The 13,667-nt window shown below is 44.3% G+C and overlaps 1 protein-coding gene across 8 annotated transcripts in view; it reads right to left on the reverse strand.

The window, feature by feature from the left end:
* The window catches only part of RARA (retinoic acid receptor alpha), a 246,853-nt gene that overhangs the window by 21,488 nt on the left and 211,698 nt on the right, over positions 1–13,667 (reverse strand). For all 8 annotated transcript variants that reach the window (XM_073607988.1, XM_073607989.1, XM_073607994.1 and 5 more), the window contains one exon: positions 274–434. In XM_073607988.1, coding sequence (XP_073464089.1) covers positions 274–434 — 161 coding nt within the window. The remainder of the gene's footprint in view (positions 1–273; positions 435–13,667) is intronic.

The following is a 13,667-nucleotide window of genomic DNA, read 5'->3' on the forward strand; positions in this document are numbered from 1 at the left end:
CAGCATCAGCGATAGGAAGAGTGATTTCCAAGAGGCATTGGAGCTGATGAGACCCAGGAATGGGAACCGCCAGCTGATGAGTGGACTCAGCCTGCAGCACATATGGACTCCCAACAGGGGATTGTGGTGAAGATATGTCAACATCCCAGCCTCACGTTGGAACTGAATGCTTTGTGATAAAGCCGTGGGTGTATAAACTGAACCATATGCTGAAATAATGTTCACATATTCTATGGTGAAGAAACAATAAAAGACTATGCAGAAGTAACTTACTGTAGTGTATTTCCCTAACTGGCAAAGTGAAGGGAAGGTTTCCTGGTGAGCTTTCCGCACTCTCTCAATCAGACTTTCAGTCTCTGGGCTCAGCACATAGCTCTCTGTGATTTCGGGCTTTGGGGGTTCCTTCTTTTTCTTATTGCGGTCATTCCGTACAGCTGTGTAGAAAGAAGATATGATTCAGTGGAGACAGGACTACAACAAACAGCTGATCAATGACTGTAGCGTGCCACAGAGGCATGTATGAGCAGAAAAGTCAGATAGTGTCACCAGTTACAGGATAAAATGATCAGAACTGGATGTTATCTGATATAAATAGACACTGCTGTAGAAGGAGAACACAGCCCAACCCATCGGACAACTCATACCATCAACAGCCTGGAGTTCTTACAAGGACATGAAGCCAGAACTTTTACCAACTTTACAACAATGGCCATTACCATGCCTGAGATATTCTTTTGGAATACCTATAGACTGGAAAAGCTGGCATACAATATGTATGCATAGCTTATCCATAAATGTACTGTATCTTAGTACATATATACACTATAGTATTGGGACACCTGCCTTTACATGCACATGAGCGTTAATGGCATCCCAGTCTTAGTCCGTAGGGTTCAATATTGAGTTGGCCCTCCCTTTGCAGCTATAACAGCTTCAACTTTTCTGGGAAGGCTGTCCACAAGGTTTAGGAGTGTGTCTATAGGAATGTTTGACCATTCTTCCAGAAGCACATTTGTGAGGTCAGGCACTGTTGTTGGACGAGAAGGCCTGGCTTGCAGTCTCTGCTCCAAATCATTTGGTGGAGGGGGGATTATGGTGTGGGGTTGTTTTTCAGGGGTTGGGCTTGGCCCCCTAGTGAAGTGAACTCTTAAGACATCAGCATACCAAGACATTTTGGACAATTTCATGCTCCCAACTTTATGGGAACAGTTTGGGGATGGCCCCTTCCTGTTCATACATGACTGCGCACCAGTGCACAAACAAGGTGAGGTCAGGCACTGATGTGGACAAGAAGGCCTGGCTCGCAGTTTCCACTAGAATTCACCTCAATGTGTTTTATCAGGTTGAGGCCAGTCAAAGTCCTCCACCCCAAACTTGCTCATCCATGTCTTTATGGACCTTGCTTTGTGCACTGGGGCGCAGTCATGATTGAACAGGAAGGGGCCGTCCCCAAACTGTTCCCACAAAGTTAGAAGCATGAAATTGTTTTGGTATGCTGACGCCTTAAGAATTTCCTTCACTGGAACTAAGGGGCCAAGCCCAACCCCTGAAAAAAAATCCCACACTATATTCCCCCCCTCCATCAAATGATTCGGACCAGTCACATGGATGAGCAAGTTTGGAGGAACTTGACTGGCCTGACCTCAACCCAATAGAACACCTTTGGGTAAATTAGAGTGGAGACTGTGAGCCAGGCCTTCTTGTCCAACATCAGTGCCTGACCTCACAAATCAGCATCAGGACGAATAGTCAAACATTCGAATAGACAAACTCCTAAACCTTGTGGACAGCCTTCCCAGAAGAGTTGAAGCTGTTATAGCTGCAAAGGGTGGGCCAACTCAATACTGAACCCTACGGACTAAGACTGGGGGATGCCATTCAAGTTCACAATACTTTTGGTAATATAGTGTATATTAGATAGATAGCTAGATAGATAGCTAGATAGCTAAACACGAGAACATCTTGCTTTATGCTTTTCATCTCTTACGATGTCCAGGTTGATAGTTTTGTACAGCAACAGAAGCGTGAATATGTCAGCCCCCCCCCCATGTGGCTGATGATCCTATTCAACAAATATGGCTGACCATAAAGTCCATGTGCTCATGGCCTCATTCATATGACTGCACCAATACAGCCGCTCTTCCTATTTTGGTGTCCATGCAAACGCTGCATCCCCATAGACTTATATGGGCTGCCTGCATGTAGCACTTGGTGGCTCTAGTCACATATACAAACAGCCCATTCACAGTGTATGAATCTCAGTGCCCATGTGAATGAGGCCTTAAAGTGGAAGTCCACCCTAACACTTTCTCACCCTGCAATCATTAATGTGAGCGAAGTTCAGCCTCATGTCTCAAAAAGAAAAAAATCCCTTTATTTTGCAGAATCCAGTGCCGTCACAACTTCAATTCTACTTCCTTCTGAGACTAAAAGCAGCCAGTGGGTGTGGTTACTGAAAGCTAGTGACATCACTTCCTGGGAGGGACTATTCCTGTGTAGCCAGTGGGCGTATACAGGATGGGAGGAGCTGATCTTAGGTTCCCGCCCAGTGTTCTCTCATTGTACATCCTAATTCATGAAGGAATAAAAAGCACCATCCACACAGGAGGGGGGATGGGAGGTGCAGTGCACATATACAGTATAGCTGTGCACAGAAGGGAGCTGGACACCCGTTCCCATCTATGAGATTTTGAAATCAGCGACTTTAAAAAGGTGCCTGCAATGCTTTGAGGCGACTGATCCAGAGAGTGTAAAGTTGGATCGAAGCTGCACTCAGTCACACTCTAAATCGTGAAACTTTGTTGTCGCAATAGTGGTAACGTGACTTGTCATGCGACTATGTGTCCAAAGTTGCATGACAAGTCAGAGCTCATTGATTTTAAATGGCACCTGTTCCCATCTATGTGACTTTGAAAATCAGCAACTTTGAAAAAGGCAATGCTTTTTTTTTTTTTGTACCTGCAATGCTTTGATGCGACTTTGATCCAGAGAGCATAAAGCTGGATCAAAGCTGCACTCAAAGTTGCACACTAAATCGTTCAACTTTGTGGTTGCAATACTGGAAACGTAGACTAAGGCTCCACTAGTATGAATTGTCATGCGACTTTGGACACAAAGTCGCATGGCAAGTCACTGCCCATTGATTTCAATAGCAACTGTTCCCATCTATGCAACTTTGAAAATCAGCGACTTTGAAAAGGTACCTGCATTGCTTTGATGTGACTTTGATCCAGAGAGTGTAAAGTTGCATCAAAATCACACTTTTTTCACTAGTGCGACTCCAAAGCTGTGCGATTTAAAGTGTGACTGAGTGCAGCTTTGATCCAACTTTACACTCTGGATCAAAGTCGCATCAAAGTAGTGCAGGCACCTTTTCAAAGTCGCATAGATGGGAAATCAATGGGCTGTGACTTGTCCTGCAACTTTGTGTCCAAAGTTGCAGGACAAGTCACACTAGTGGAAACTGAGCCTTAACCACTTCCCTACCCGCCTATAGTCAAATGACGTCCACAGATGGGATCTCCCATCCTGGGTGGACGTCATATGACGGCCTCGGGTTCCCGGCCGCCTAGGGGGCGGGGGCGCGTGCCCGCCGTGTTGCTCGGGCACCCGCGATTGCCCATTAACCGGGTCGGACCGTGGATCTGTGTGTGTAAACACACAGATCCACGTCCTGTCAGTTCAGAGGAGAGCGATCTGTGTTCCCAGAACAGCGGAACACTGATCGGTCTCCTCCCCTTGTGCGTCCCCTCCCCCTACAGTTAGAAGCATTCCCTAGGAAACACATTTAACCCCTTCCCGCCCCCTAGTGGTTAACCCCTTCACTGCCTGTCACATTTACACAGTAATCAATGCAATTTTATAGCATTGATCGCTGTATAAAGTGAATGGTCCCAAAAATGTGTCAAAAGTGTCCGATGTGTCCGCCATAATGTCGCAGTCACGAAAAAAAAAAAAAAAAAATCGCTGATCGCCGCTATTACTAGTAAAAAAATAAATAAATAATTTTTTTAAAAAAATGCCATAAATCTATCCCATATTTTATAGATGCTATAACTTTTGCGCAAACCAATCAATATACGCTTATTGCGATTTTTTTTACCAAAAATATATAGAAGAATACGTATCGGCCTAAACTGAGGAAAAAAAAATTTTTTTTTTTAAATTGGGATATTTATTATAGCAAAAAGTAAAAAATATTGTGTTTTTTTCAAAATTGTCGTTCTTCTTTTGTTTATAGCGCAAATAATAAAAACCGCAGGGGTGATCAAATACCACCAAAAGAAAGCGGGGGGAAAAAAGGACATCAATTTTGTTTGGGTACAACGTCGCACGACCACGCAATTGCCGTTTAAAGTGCGACAGCGCTGAAAACTAAAAATTGGTCTGGGAAGGAAGGGGATGAAAATGCCCAGTATTGAACCGGTTAAACTCATTTGTAGCCAACTTACTCACATGTAGCTCCCTCAGCTGGGCGTGTGCCACACCGTGCTCACAGTGCCCATCACAGTGCCATGCAGAAACAACCACGTGGTTGTACACTATAGAAAATCTGCACCATGTTGCATTGTAATCTATCTTACAGTTTCTAACAAACACAACATACTTCCAAAGCCTTACTTAGAGAGGCGCGCTCAGTGATCACCAAGTCCATGAGACTCGGCTGATCACAGATCCTAATAAGGGGTCGATCCCAGCCCCTTACCACATGATCAGCTGTCAGCCAATGACGGCTGTTCACATGATGTAAACAGAAGCCAATGACGGCTGATCACATGATGTAAACAGAATCTGTATTTATTTTTCTTCACGCTGTCAGCCTGAGGTGGAAAATAAAAGCTGATCACCGACTTCTGTCAGAGGGACATCGGGTCCCTCACACAGAAAGCCGCGGCTGCATTTTCTGTGCCCACCAGTGTCAGCTGCCAGTGCCCACCAGGGCCCACAGTGCCACCCATCAATGCCCATCAGTGTCGTATATGCCCATCAGTCTCTCATAATCCGTGCCACAGATCAGTGCCGCCTATCTCCTACCAGTGCCACCCATCAGTGTCTCCTACCAGCGCCACCCATCACTGTCTCCTACCAGTGCCCCCTACCAGTTCCACCCATCAGCGCCCCCTACCAGTACTACCCATCAGCGCAGCCTATCAGTGCCCATCAGCGCAGCCTATCAGTGCCCATCAGCGCAGCCTATCAGTGCCCATCAGCGCAGCCTATCAGTGCCCATCAGCGCAGCCTCGTCAGTGAAGGAGAAAAATTACCTGTTTTCAAAATTTTATAACAAACTATGAAACAGTTTTGTTTTTTTTTTTCCAAATTTTTCAGTCCTTTTTTGTTTTATTTAGCAAAAAATAAAAAAAACAGCAGCAATTAAATACCACCAAAAGAAAGCTCTGTGTGAAAAAAATGATTAAAATTTAATTTGGGTACACTGTAGCGTGCAATTGTCATTCAAAGAGTGACAGCGATGAAAGCTGAAAATTGGTCTGGGCAGGAAGGGGGTTTAATTGCCCAGTAAGCAAGTGGTTAACCTTACGGGATGTACCGGTAAGCCGATACACCGACAGTGTGCAGGAGTCCTGCATGGCATCACCGATCTGCTGATCTCTGGTGCAATGCTTTCCAGGCTCCTGCAATAAAAAATAATAAAATGCACATTTTTTTTTTTACCTGCAAAAAATGTGCATTCATTTATTTTATTTTTTGAAAAAGTGAAATTATCTTTTAACCACTTCAGCCCCGGAAGGATTTACCCCCTTCCTGACCAGAGCACTTTTTACAATTCGGCACTGCGTCGCTTTAACTGCTAATTGCGCGGTCATGCAATTCTGTACCCAAACGAAATTTGCATCCTTTTCTTCCCACAAATAGAGCTTTCTTTTGATGGTATTTGATCACCTCTGCCGTTTTTATTTTTTGCGCTATAAACGGAAAAAGACTTTTGAAAAAAAATGATATTTTCTACTTTTTGTTATAAAAAAAATCCAATAAACTAAATTTTAGTCATACATTTAGGCCAAAATGTATTCGGCCACATGTCTTTGGTAAAAAAAATGTCAATAAGCGTATATTTATTGGTTTGCGCAAAAGTTATAGCGTCTACAAACTAGGGTACATTTTCTGGAATTTACACAGCTTTTAGTTTATGACTGCCTATGTCATTTCTTGAGGTGCTAAAATGGCAGGGCAGTACAAACCCCCCCCAAATGACCCCATTTTGGAAAGTAGACACCCCAAGGAAATTGCTGAGAGGCATGTTGAGCCCATTGAATATTTATTTTTTTTGTCCCAAGTGACTGAATAATGACAAAAAAAAAAAAAAAAAAATTACAAAAAGTTGTCACTAAATGATATATTGCTCACACAGGCCATGGGCATATGTGGAATTTCACCCCAAAATACATTCAGCTGCTTCTCCTGAGTACGGGGATACCACGTGTGGCACTTTTTGGGAGCCTAGCCGCGTACGGGGCCCCGAAAACCAATCACCGCCTTCAGGATTTCTAAGGGCATACATTTTTGATTTCACTCCTCACTACCTATCACAGTTTTGAAGGCCATAAAATGCCAAGATGGCACAAACCCCCCCCAAATGACCCCATTTTGGAAAGTAGACACCCCAAGCTATTTGCTGAGAGGCATGGTGAGTATTTTGCAGCTCTCATTTGTTTTTGAAAATGAAGAAAGACCAGAAAAAATTTTTTTTTTTTTCTTTTTTCAATTTTCAAAACCTTGTGACAAAAAGTGAGGTCTGCAAAATACTCACTATACCTCTCAGCAAATAGCTTGGGGTGTCTACTTTCCAAAATTGGGTCATTTGGGGGGGTTTTGTGCCACCTGGGCATTCCATGGCCTCCGAAACTGTGATAGGCAGTGAAGAGTGAAATCAAAAATTTACGGCCTTAGAAAGCCTGAAGGCGGTGCTTGGTTTTCGGGGTCCCGTACGCGGCTAGGCTCCCAAAAAGTTTCACAGATGTGGTATCTCCGTACTCAGGAGAAGCAACAGAATTTATTTTGGGGTGTCATTTCACATATTCCCATGGCATGTTTGAGCAATATAACATTTAGTAACAACATTGTGCAAAAAAAAAAAAAAAAAAAATTTGTCTCTTTCCCGCAACTTGTGTCACAATATAAAATATTCCATGGACTCGACATGACTCTCAGCAAATAGCTTGGGGTGTCTACTTTCCAAAATGGGGTCATTTGGGGGGGTTTGAACTGTCCTGGCATTTTATGCACAACATTTAGAAGCCTATGTCACACATTACCCACTCTTCTAACCACTTGAAGACAAAGCCCTTTCTGACACTTTTTGATTACATGAAAAAATTATTTTTTTTTGCAAGAAAATTACTTTGAACCCCCAAACATTATATATTATTTTAAAGCAAATGCCCTACAGATTAAAATGGTGGGTGTTTCATTTTTTTTTTCACACAGTAATTGCGCAGCGATTTTTCAAACGCATTTTTTGTGGAAAAAACACACTTTTTTTAAATTTTAATGCACTAAAACACACTATATTGCCCAAATGTTTGATGAAATAAAAACGATGATCTTAGGCCGAGTACATGGATACCAAACATGACATGCTTTAAAATTGCGCACAAACGTGCAGTGGCAACAAAATTAATACATTTTTAAAAGCCTTTAAAAGCCTTTACAGGTTACCACTTTAGATTTACAAAGGAGGTCTACTGCTAAAATTACTGCCCTCAATCTGACCTTCGCGGTGATACCTCACATGCATGGTGCAATTGCTGTTTACATTTGACGCCAGACCGACGCTTGCGTTCGCCTTAGCGCTAGAGCAGGGGGGACAGGGGTGCTTTTTTTTTTTTTTTTTTTCTTTATTATTTTTTTGCTTTTTTATCTTATTTTTAAACTTTTCCTTTCATTTTTTTTTAAATCATTTTTATTGTTATCTCAGGGAATGTAAATATCCCCTATGATAGCAATAGGTAGTGACAGGTACTCTTTTTTGAAAAAATTGGGGTCTATTAGACCCTAGATCTCTCCTCTGCCCTCAAAGCATCTGACCACACCAAGATCGGTGTGATAAAATGCTTCCCCAATTTCCCAATGGCGCTGTTTACACCCGGCGAAATCTAAGTCATAAAATGCTCGTAGCTTCCGGTTTCTTAGGCCATAGAGATGTTTGGAGCCACTCTGGTCTCTGATCAGCTCTGTGGTCAGCTGGCTGAATCACCGGCTGCATTCTCAGGTTCCCTGTTGAGACAGGAGAGCCAGAGAAAAACACGGAAGACGGTGGGGGGGGGGGGCATTCCCTCCCACTGCTTGTAAAAGCAGTCTAGAGGCTAATTAGCCGCTAGGATTGCTTTTACATGAAAGCCGACCGCTGGCTAAAAAGAATGATACCAAGATGATACCTAAACCTGCAGGCATCATTCTGGTATAACCACTCACAGTCGTGAATGGCGTACCTGAAGACAAAAAAATGGTTAACAATAAAGCACAGTAAACGGTAAAGTATAAAAAATTGCATACCTGAAAAGCAAACATGATAAAACATAATAACAATAAAACATTGCAGAATATAATACAGTAAAAAAGAGCAGAACAATAGAGAGAGAATAGAGAGAGAGAGAACAATGAAACGACAACTATTTTTTTTTATTTTTGTTTGTGTTTTTTTTTTGTTTTTTTTACACTTTTTTTTGTAACTGTAACTTTTATAACTGTAACCGGTTCCAGGTTCGGGTCTCTCAAAATGCGATGGCATCTTGGGAGACCCTGTGAAAGTGTGCCTAGTCTGTGCAATGCTGTACCCTACGCTAATACTCAACTAGTGAATGGTAGCATTCAAAACATTCACCAATGCAAAGACCAGGATTGTCAGGACAGGAGGGACAATAATAGCGGGTGTCACGTCTATATCCGCGCTTGCTGCAGACACAACATCTTTTTTGGGGGGGTTCGTTGGGTAGGGGTACTCGGGAGGACATATAAATGCCTCTCATGCAGCCGACTGCATTTGGTTGGGGATGTGAATGGGGGAAGTACGGGCGCTGCAGAAGCGGTGGGTTCCCAATTAGGATTGGCGAATGCAGCAGGAAGGGCATTATGGGCACGACAGGCCTATGTTTGTCTTTTTGGTGGCAGCGGGACACTACTTGTGCTTGCCACCTCACCAGCTTGAACTGCACTTATGGAACTTGCCACGTCACCAAGTGTTACTGCAGTGCTGGTTTGACTACGACCGGGGTGTACTAGGCCGCTGGTGCTTGCCAGTTCACCAAAACGCTACAAAAAAAAGTGACAGTGATCGATCGATACTGCACTTGGGTGGGCTGGGCTGGGCCGGGCGGAGGGGCAAAACGCAGGTGCTAGCAGGTATCTGGGCTGATCCCGCTAACACTGCGTTTTTGGGAACCCTAAACTGCTGGGGACGCTAGTATAGATCTGATCGGATCAGATATTGATCCGATCAGATACTATACCACTAAGGGAGGCGTATGCTGCGTGCGTGGGTGTTAGCGGTACTGGCGCTAATCTGACGCTGCCTGGGGCTGGTGCTTGCCAGTTCACCAAAATGCTACCAAGAAAACTGTTAGCGATTGCAGGGATCAGGCCTGACTCTGCGAACGCTGCAGTTATGCGTTCAGTGTTTTGTAAGTGACAGTGATCGATCGATACTGCACTTGGGTGGGCTGGGCCGGGCGGAGGGGAAAAACGCAGGTGCTAGCAGGTATCTGTACTGATCCCGCTAACACTGCGTTTTTGGGAACCCTAAACTGCTGGGGACGCTAGTATAGATCTGATCGGATAAGATATTGATGCGTTCAGATACTATACCACTAAGGGAGGTGTACGGTGCGTGCGTGGGTGTTCGCGGTACTGGCGCTAATCTGACGCTGCCTGGGGCGACGCATATCACCGCCGGGCGATCAGGGGGCTTAACCTTTATTCGGTAATAAACGGCGGGTGCCCTGACACTATAAAAAATAAACGAACTAACCAGCGTCACCCGTAACAGTTATACGGTGATCAGTGGTGAAAGGGTTAACTAGGGGGCAATCAAGGGGTTAAAACATTTATTCGGTAGTATATGGGGGTCCCTGTCGCTATAAAACGCTGACGGCGAACCTAAATATTTACGTTCCTAACTAGCGTCACCAGTGACTGTAATACAGCGATCAGAAAAATGATCGCTTAGCGACACTGGCGACAGGGGGTGATCAAGGGGTTAAAACTTTATTAGGGGGGGTTAGGGGGGTACCCTAGACCTACAGGGGGCTAACACTCACTGTCCTACCACAGTAACTGTCACAAACTGACACTATGCAGTAATCAGGAAAAAAAAACCTGCTTGGTGTCAGTTTGTGACTGGGGGGGGGTGATCGGGGGTGTTTAGTGTGCCTGGCACGTTCTACTGTGTTGTGTGTGAGTGTTGGTGCACTTACATGTCGTCTCTCCTCGGCGCTGGAACGGAAACTGCCGAGCCGAGGAGAGAGGACATCACATCCTCTGCCTCTGTGTACTATACAGAGGCAGGGGATGTTTCTCATTGGCTGGGAGCGATCGCGAGGGGGGGGGGGCCACGATCGGATGGTCTCCCCCTCGTCTCTCATCGCTCCCAACCAAATGCCGACCGCCGATGGCACGGGGGGGGGGTACCAGGTACCAGGTACGTGATTTTGCCTGCCCGTGCCGCTCTGCTCACGTATATAGACGTGAGGCGGTCGGCAAGTGGTTAACCACTTAAGGTCCGCCCCACGTACATTTACTGCAGCGGGGACGGCCCTTAAGCGCGAAATCACTTACTTGTATGCGATCGCTGTCGTCGGCTCTGGGGAGCGTGCGTGCCACCGGAGCCACATTCCCTCTGTGATTGGACACAGCGGGAGCCAATCAGTGGGTCCGGGGGCCGCCAGGACCCGCCGTTCGTTCTGAGGTGAGACAGGACGGCGGTCTGCCTATGTAAACAAGGTAGACCTCCGTTCTGTGAGGGAGGAAAATAGAGAAACACGGATCTGTTTTCCTCCAGTCACAGCATTCCCCCCCACAGTCAGAAAGCACTCCCTAGGAGCACACTTAACCCTTTGATTTCCCCTGATGTTAACCCCTTCCCTGTCAGTGTCATTTATACAATGACAGTGCATATTTTTTAAGCACTGATCGCTCTATTGATGTCACTGGTCCCCAAAAAGTGTCACATAGTGTCAGATTTGTCCGCTGCAATGTCGCAGTCCCACTAAAAACCGCTGATCGCCGCCATTACTAGTAAAAACAATTAAAAAAAAAAAAAAAAAAAGTCAATAAATCTATCCCATAGTTTGTAGATGCTACAACTTTTGCGCAAACCAATCAATATACGCTTATTGGGATTTTTTTTACCAAAAATTTGTAGCAGAATACATATTGGCCTAAATTGATGAAGAAATTATATTTTTTATTGCATGTGTTTTATAGCAAAAAGTAAAAAATAATTTTTTTTTTTTTAAATTGTCGGTCTTTGTTTATAGCGCAAAAAATAAAAAATGCAGAGGTGATCAAATACCACCAAAAGAAAGCTCTATTTGTGGGGGAAAAAAGGTCATTTTATTTGGGTACAGTGTCTCACGATCGCGCAATTGTCAGTTAAAGCAACGCAGTGCACTATCCCAAAAAATGGCCTGGTCATTAAGGGGGTAAATAATTCCGGAGCTGAAGTGGTTAACCCGCCAGTTGAATGAAAAGAAAAAAAATGATTCATCTATTGGCTGCTTAATACATAGTTTCCCGTTATTTAAGCTGAATATCATTGTCCAATATCACCCATATTTGCGCAAGCCTGCTTTTAATGACTGATATAAAAAAAATAATTAAAAAAATAAACATATGCGGCAACTCAGATAAACTGAAAAATGGCAGATAAGAAATTCTGTGGAAAGAAAAAGATGAGTAATGTAATCACAGAATGTTTATCAGCGACACGCTCTGTGGTTTTTCTTAAAGAGCCAGCAGATCTGTATTACAACCTACTTAAGCTGGGTACACACTGGCCAAAAATCAGCTCATTCAGCAGAAACAGCATGTACAGCTGTCTGTCCGACAGAAGCCAGGCTAACAACTAACTTTTGTCAAAGGGACAGGCTGGCACCCAGCATCCGATCAGCCAATGGCTGCAAGCGCTTATCAGTGTATTCTGTCAGGGGAGGCCTTATCAGAATACAAAGACGCAGCGGGGGAGATCACCGCACCAACATTGCTTGTGTTTTTAAGGCGATCTGTCAGGGAAAACTGAAAACTTGCAGTGTGTACTGGGTTTACACTGACAATGCTTGCTAGTACTACACTGGAGAGCAGTGGCGTCGCTAGGGGGTGGCTTTTGGGGCTAAAGCCCCAAATCTGGGGCCCATAGCCCCGAGTCTCTGCAGGGGTCCCCGAGGGGAGGCTCTCTGGGGACCCTGATGCAAGGGGGGGGGGGCTCTCTGGGGACCCCGATGTAAGGGGGGGCTCTCTGGGGATATATACACACACAATAATATATATATATATATATATATATATATATATATATATATATATATATATATATATATATATATATATATATATACACCCGCCCAAGCATATGACTTTCTTTACTACGCTGCTATGGGCTCTAGCCCCAGATCTTTTGTAGACCAAGCAACGCCCCTGCTGGAGAGTAGTATCAGTATATTTTCCCTAAGAAGCACTGCCTGAAAGTCTGTCCGAACTCATTGTTCTAGTAGAGGCTGCATCAATAGCTCTTTAAATTGCTTGCCAGAACAACCTGTACTGATGAGTCTCAATAGGCAGATAGCGATCAGTCAGCAGGTGGGTGTTTTTTGTCAGCAAAAGCCTGGTCATGCTCTAAAAAACTGAGCCGCTGAGTAAAAGTCTATTACTCAGGAGTTATTGTGATAAAAGAGACCATAACAAGACAGCATTAGGCACATTGAATATTTCAGTGTGGAGTACTATGCATTGAGTATGGAAGCCCATAGCAGCAGAGTAGACTTCATTGATCTGATTAAAGATAACTGGAATGCGATTAGTTATTAAAATTCATCTCGCTGGCTGACGCTAGCACCCCATGTCCTCAAACCACTTCTATTGTTGTTTTTTATTTCTGTCCCTCGAACTCTGGTAATGAGACCATGCCCCAGCAAGTTCCGTTTCTACACAGCTAGGTTCACATTTTTGCATTGCGGGAGCAGTGGCGGCAAACAATCACCCACCCCTGGGCGGCCAGCGGCGGCGCTACCCCCCGTCTGCCGGTCGGTCTGGCAGACTTACCCAATCTAGGTGGTGGGCTACGCACGGTGGCTTTTGCCATCTCCTCTCTCCTCGGCGCTAGGCGTCAAATAGGATCGCCTGACGTTTCGGCCAATTGGGAAACGGGTCTCACGACCCATTTCCTGATTGGCGGGGAGGAGATTTAGTGTGAAAATAGAGAATTTTCATTTTCTATTGTCATACAACTGGGTGGAATCCAGTACAATTTTGGCGCATAGGACAGGTTCCCATAAATGTCACACGCAAAAATGTGCATGCACCATCGGACCTGCATAGATATGAACAGAGCCTAAAGTTGGCAACTTTTATCTTTGATTTCTTTATTTTTCTGTTTCTGTACTTTTTTTCTGTCAATGAGAATGTAATAAAAATAAATTGAGTAAAAAAAAAAAAAA

The sequence above is a fragment of the Aquarana catesbeiana genome, linkage group LG12 (assembly GCF_042186555.1).
Source record: "Aquarana catesbeiana isolate 2022-GZ linkage group LG12, ASM4218655v1, whole genome shotgun sequence".
Classification (NCBI taxonomy): Eukaryota; Metazoa; Chordata; class Amphibia; order Anura; family Ranidae; genus Aquarana; species Aquarana catesbeiana.